The 6,000-nt window shown below is 55.7% G+C and overlaps 1 protein-coding gene across 3 annotated transcripts in view; it reads right to left on the reverse strand.

Annotated features, from left to right (window-relative positions):
* LARP1 (La ribonucleoprotein 1, translational regulator) overlaps positions 1-5,445 on the reverse strand; it is a 51,643-nt gene extending 46,198 nt beyond the window's left edge. For 2 of the 3 annotated variants that reach the window (XM_037044836.1, XM_037044835.1), the window contains exon 1: positions 4,577-5,445. In XM_037044836.1, the coding sequence (XP_036900731.1) occupies positions 4,577-5,003 (427 nt within the window). In that variant the 5' untranslated portion in view covers positions 5,004-5,445. The remainder of the gene's footprint in view (positions 1-4,576) is intronic. The other variant, XM_037044837.1, reaches the window with a different exon arrangement.
* Positions 5,446-6,000: the final 555 nt, after the last annotated feature.

Raw genomic sequence — 6,000 nt, forward strand, 5'->3', positions numbered from 1 at the left:
CCGAGCCAGCCGCCTAGGTTCCTGCAGCCAGGAGTCACTCCCACCCTCACAGAGCTTGGATTGGAAACTGGAGTTGCACCCACTACAGCAGATACACACACACACACACACACACACACACACACACGCATGCACGCACAAAAGAACTCTACTGTGGTTTCTTTCTTTCGTGGGGAGAGGGGTTTTTTTTAAGTGTTTCTGATACTCAAAAAACTTTGACAACATCTAGACCTAACACAATTCAGTCACTTTACAAAAGAAACAGAAAGCATGGGGTTGGTGGTTTTCACATTGCTGGTCCAGAGCAGAATCAGAAGTGGAACAAACGGATCCTAATAATGGTGATCACTTATAACAACTTTAAAATAGCAATTATAAAATAGGTAGCACTTAACAGCTACTCTGTGCTTGATGCAAAGGGCTTTATAAATATCATCTTCTCTAATCCTCATGACCTTCTGAAATTATAGTAACTATCATTCTCATTTTGAGATAACAGTATTTCAGAGAGGCCAAGTAACTCACCCAAGATTGCACAGCAAGTTAAACACAAAGCTGAATATATATACAAATATATGATCATTATGTTATACACCTGAAACTAACATAATATTACATGGCAACTATAACTCAGCACAGAAAAAGCAGCAGCAGCAAAAGCAGCAAAGCTGGGGCTCAAAGGAGCAGACTACATGATTCCAGAGCAGAGCCCTTACTTGCATTCCAGGCTACTCCTAGTAGTGGGAGAAGGGAGAACCGGGGGCTGAAGTAGGTCTGAGGCTGTGAGGTCCTCACACAGGGAAGCCTGATGCCCAGATCCACAGATGCCTCACCTAGTGCCATGGGGTAGGGGGCCCTGAGGAAGGGCCCAACCCCAGGGAGGAAAGTAGAGAAAGGAGGTGGAAGTTTATCTGAGGCCAGTACAGTGGGGCGGAGGATCCCTGGGGTTGCCGTGGGCTAGCTGAGATTATAACCCTTTTTTATTCTGTGCCATCAGCTATACCTCAAGGGACACAGAGAAAAGTGATTCCCAGAACAGAAACACTCAAGTCTTAGACCCTGCCCCCAACTTGCCTTTAAAGAGAAATCAAGAAAAAGACCGCAGCACTGGTCAGTGTAAGTCAGAGCTGCCACACAACCAAGCCCCCACTCCCCACACAGCGCTGAGTGGAAGCAGGTAGCCACAACACGCTCTCAGAGGCTCAGCCCACTGCACGTGTGCTCAGCCACAGTGACCTTTCCCTTTAGTCAGTTTGGCCTTTCCCCACAGCCAAGAGCACATGTGCACTCCCCCAACAGGTAAACTTAACAGAAGGCAAATAAACAAGTTAAAACTGATTTTTAAAGCAGTCACTGAAAGCAAAAATGGCCAATTCTTTGGGCAACCAACATGTAAGATTATCCATACCATGTTCTTTATGTCTGTGGATAAGCAAGATTCCTTTTTAAGAAGATGATCCCATATATTTCGTGGAGTACCAACATAATATCAGAAAAGGAAAGCATTACTCCATTCTCCAACCTCCTCCTTCTACCAGGAAAAGTCAAGAGACGCAGGAAGAGTCCCGGAAAGTCCCACGGTCTCAGTCCCCCAGACATCGTATAACTGCTGCCACACATCAGGCACTGGGCTAAATGCTTTACACATATGAAGGCGAATGCCCACAACAGACCCAAGAGGCAAAGAAACAATCATTTAATCCCTATATACAAATAGGGAAGCTGAGGCACAGAATGGGTAAGGAACTTGCTCAAGGAGGCACAGCTAGCTAGCAAGTGGTAAGAGCTGGCATTTGAACCCATGTGGTTTTGACTCCAGAACCATCATTTCTTCTTTTAACTAAGATGTCCTGTGTCTCTGGTACTTACACTAAAAGAGTGTGGCTAGCAAAAGAAAAAAAGTTAACGTTTTCAAAATATTCTCAGGGAGGGAAATACAAAAAGCCAAAATGCAAATCCCAAGATTTGAAACTAAGAATGTAAGACATGGAAGCTTAAGCCAGAGTACAGAACCCCACAAGCAAGGGGGAATATCAAAAAACATCTTTTATTACTAGTTACTGCATGTGTCCCTTAAAGAACTAAAACACTAGCATCTGAGCCAAAAGGAGAGCTAAAAATAGGCATTTGCAGCAAGCTTTGGAAAGCTTTTTTGCTTGCTTATGAGGCACTCATTTCTGTAGACTCCCCAAAACACATGCATCACAGAACACAAAAATCCCCAAGACCACCACTCCACTGGGTATCACATTTAAACCTGTCCAAGCTGCAAGTAAAATCAGGGCTGGAAAGGGGCCTTAGAGATCCATGTGGACTACGAAGAAAGGACCATCTAACCTCACCAGACAAGTCGATCATGAAATTCTCCCCTCTAAAGCATCCAAGCCCTAACTACAGATTAATCGGAAGCCAATGAATTAATTCAGTTAATCTGTCTATGACTGTTCCAAAATTTCCAAATCAATGAGGAGACGACACTTTCTTGCCTTAAGATTCGGGGGAGTGGGGATGACAAGAACAGAACAAATCTATCCGACTCAGAATTTTGCTCTGGGCAAGCAAGCTAGCTTCCCTGCTAAGAGAAAAGGTGAGATGTCAGCCAAACTGTCTTCTTCCCACGATCAATAACCCCAGTGACGCACCCTATCAAGGGCCCCTGGACTTACACAAAATACCAGCTCAGGTACCCAATACCGCCTGATGTCATGGCTGATTTAAAACCCACAAGGCGGGTTCACCATTGGCTAGGCAGCAGCAGCCGCCAGAGTAAGTAGCCCCATTTAAACTTCTGAGGAGTGCTCTCTCCTGGGGATGATTATACCCCTTTGAGTTTAAAGAGGGGGAAGGACCAAAGAGTGTCTTCTTAGTTGCTTTCCCTCCCTCTGTGGGTGGGTCAGGAGGGATATGCAAGAAAATGGAGGTTTCAGCACTGCCCTTTGCATAAGAGGGCTCTGGAAGGGAAAAGGGGGAAGGGCAGAACAGAAGGAAGAGAACCCGGTCCTGAGATACTTTAGTAAACCCCCAATGTCCTCCTCCAAATGAAGCAACCTTAAAAGAATAAAAATTGCAACACGCCATATTAAGAATTAGCTGCTCTGGCTTTCCTAGGACTAGGAGTGATCCTACCCCCTTGAAAATGAAGGAATTAAGCTCCCTTCTGCAACTTTCCCCATTTTGACGGTTTAAACCTCAACCAGCGACTGCAGAAGGGGAGGAGTTTTGAAAAAACACTAGGGCTATGGCCACAGGCCATCCTTCTAACTACAATCAGGTTTTGATACTGGCCCACTTCAAAAGGACCCCAAACCAAAGAATCCAGACGCCTCACGCCCCTACGCGCCGGCAAAGGGGGAGAGAGGGCGCGCTCCAAACCAAGCCGACGGTCTATTCTCGGCAAAGGGAGGCCCAGATGAGCCTCCATATTCTCCACGGCCTCCCTCCCCATGCTGACAAAGCTCCTTTGGGATTTCTGCACCCCCACCTCCCCTGAGCCCGGCCCAAAAGGACCAAAAAATTGAGGGAGAGGGAGAGGGAGAGCGCGGGGACCGCGAGTCACATGCCGCTCCCCGCGCGGGGAGAGGCACCACGTTGTCCCGGCTGCGGAGGAATGCCGGGAAGGGGGGCCGCGCACTCACACTCGCGCACACGCACACTCCCGACCGCGCCGCCGGCCCGCAGCGGCCTTCCACCTCCAGCGCGGCAGCGGGCACCGAACGCACAGGCTGAACGGGCCGCGAGCAGCCCGCGGGCCGGCGGCGCATGGCGCCCAACTGTCACCCGCCCGCCCAGCCCGGCCACTCCCTCCGCCGCCGCACGCCCCTCAAGCCGCCACTAGACCCCTCACTATCCTCATATTTTCCGCCAACCCCTTAACCGGATTCCCCGCACACTCGCCATCCCGCCCCCTCTCAAGGCGGAAGGTCCCCGGGATCGGAGAGGGAAACCACCGAATTCAATGACACGTTGGGTTTCCTCTTCTTCCCATTCTCTCCATAACCGACCCCTCAATCCGTCGCCAATGGCGATTCTACCGCCTGGTATCATCTACTCGAGAACAAAAGTTGTTAACTTTTAAATCCCGAACCCTTGTGGTGGGTATGAACTCATCGCCGGGCGCTTTGCTGCCCATGACATATGCTCATTAAACATTTACAACATGGGGACGATCGCAAAGCTACCAAAACGGGGATCGTGGGTCGGAGTGGGGAGGAGGTAGCTTCCCGAGGAAGGTTTAGACTGGAAAGCGTCTCTCACGCCAACACGAGGTGGGAGCGAAGGCCCTTTGCACCGAAACCAGCGCCCACCCGCTCCCGGCGGGGTAGGCCCGGACCACGCCGTTGCCCACTAACCCCTGGGTCCTCTCGGAGGCCGGATCCTCCGGCAGGGGCAGGTTCTCCGGTGTGTCTGGGAGAAGTGTTCACCGACCCAAATTAGCCAAGAAGCAATTTTTAAAAAAATTCCCGAGTCACCACGACCAGCAGCGGACCCCCGGGCCCTGGAGGCCGCTGGGGGAAGGGACGTCTCTGTCCCCGGAAGAGAGGCCCCGGTACCCAGGATAGCAAGCAGGGAGACCCACCTGGAGGGGACTGTCCGTTCACAGCGGCTAGGACCGGCGGCAGCGTGTTCTTAGTCCACGGGTTCACCTTGGGCGGAGGGGCCTCCACGAAGTCCCGGCGCCCGGCGCCCGCGGCTCCGGCCACTCCTCCGGCAGCGCCCGGCTCACCGCCCTCTTCCCCGTCGCTGAAGGCTAGGCCCTCGGAGCTGGGCGGCTGAGGAGGCCGCGGGCTCTCGCGCTCCAGCTGCCCAGTGCCCTCCTTGTGTGGCTTGGCGCAAGGCGGCCGAAGTCTGCGGCCGCTGTTGACCTGCTCCCCCCCTCCGATGTCGTTCGCCCCGGGTTCGCCCTTGCCCTCAGGCGGCGGCGGCTTCTTCCTCATCAGCCCGTGCTCTTCGGCCTGCAAGAGCGGGGCGCCTCCCGGCAGCAGCGGCTCCACCTGAGTGGCCATCTGCGCGCCCGCCCCCCCGGAGGAGCCGGGCGCGACAGAAGCGGCCTCCCCCGCCTCGAACTTGGCTCTCAGAGCGCCCGCGACGCCTTCCTCCGGGGCGCTGGGACCCAGTCCCTGCTAAGGGTCGGGGTTCACGCTAGGCGCGGCCTCCCTCCCGGTCGGATGCAGGCGCTGTAGATCCGAGGCCCGCGGCGGGGCGGGGGGGGGGGAGGAAGGCCCCCCACTCTGCGGTCCAGGCCTCCTTGGCGCGCGTCCCCCCCCGCCCGTTTCTAGGAAGGCAACCCCACCCGGAGCCTGGCAGGCTTCTCGTCCCGTCCCTCCCTCCCCCCCGCCGCCGGGACGGCCCGAGCTTCCCGGCTCGGGGGATACTGCAATATGGACGGACGGGGGAGAGGCGCGGCGAGCCGAGCCGACCACGCGATCCGCGGCAGGCGGCGGGCGGGCGCGCGCCTCGGGACGCGGCCGGCCAGGGGAGGGACGGCGCAGCGGGGGCGCGCCCGCCGGGGCCGACCCTGGGCGACGGGCGGGCGGACGCGCGCGCTCTCGGCCTCGCGGGCCCGCCTCTCGCCCCGCCCCTCGCCTCCGATTCCTCTGAGCACCTCCCAGGCTAGGGGGTGAGGGGTGCTCAGATCCGACGGGGGCGAGCACGTGCCTGATGCAATTCGGCAGTGGGGGGGCAAGGAGGGAGGCTGGAGACGCGGGCGGGGCGGGATGAAAAGGGGGAGGTGTCTTAAAGGGCCAACACTTGAGAGCGGCCGCAGGTGGAGCACATGGGAACCAGCCACGCGGCTGGCCCGGCCTGCTCGTGCTCTCCAGGTTGAGTGCACAAGGTTCGGGGAAAGGAACCATTACTGTCATCTTCGACTTACAGGATGATGGAGGGGGGTGCCTGTCTACCCCGAAGACGCGCCGAGGTCGCCCTGTCCCCTGGCACCCCACGGGTTTGGCCCCTCCAGGCCCCGCTCCGATGACCTTGGGCGAACCGCCCTCACCCCCG

Source organism: Sturnira hondurensis, unplaced genomic scaffold (assembly GCF_014824575.4).
Source record: "Sturnira hondurensis isolate 20B ecotype Veracruz unplaced genomic scaffold, ASM1482457v3 Scaffold0004152, whole genome shotgun sequence".
Classification (NCBI taxonomy): domain Eukaryota; kingdom Metazoa; phylum Chordata; class Mammalia; order Chiroptera; family Phyllostomidae; genus Sturnira; species Sturnira hondurensis.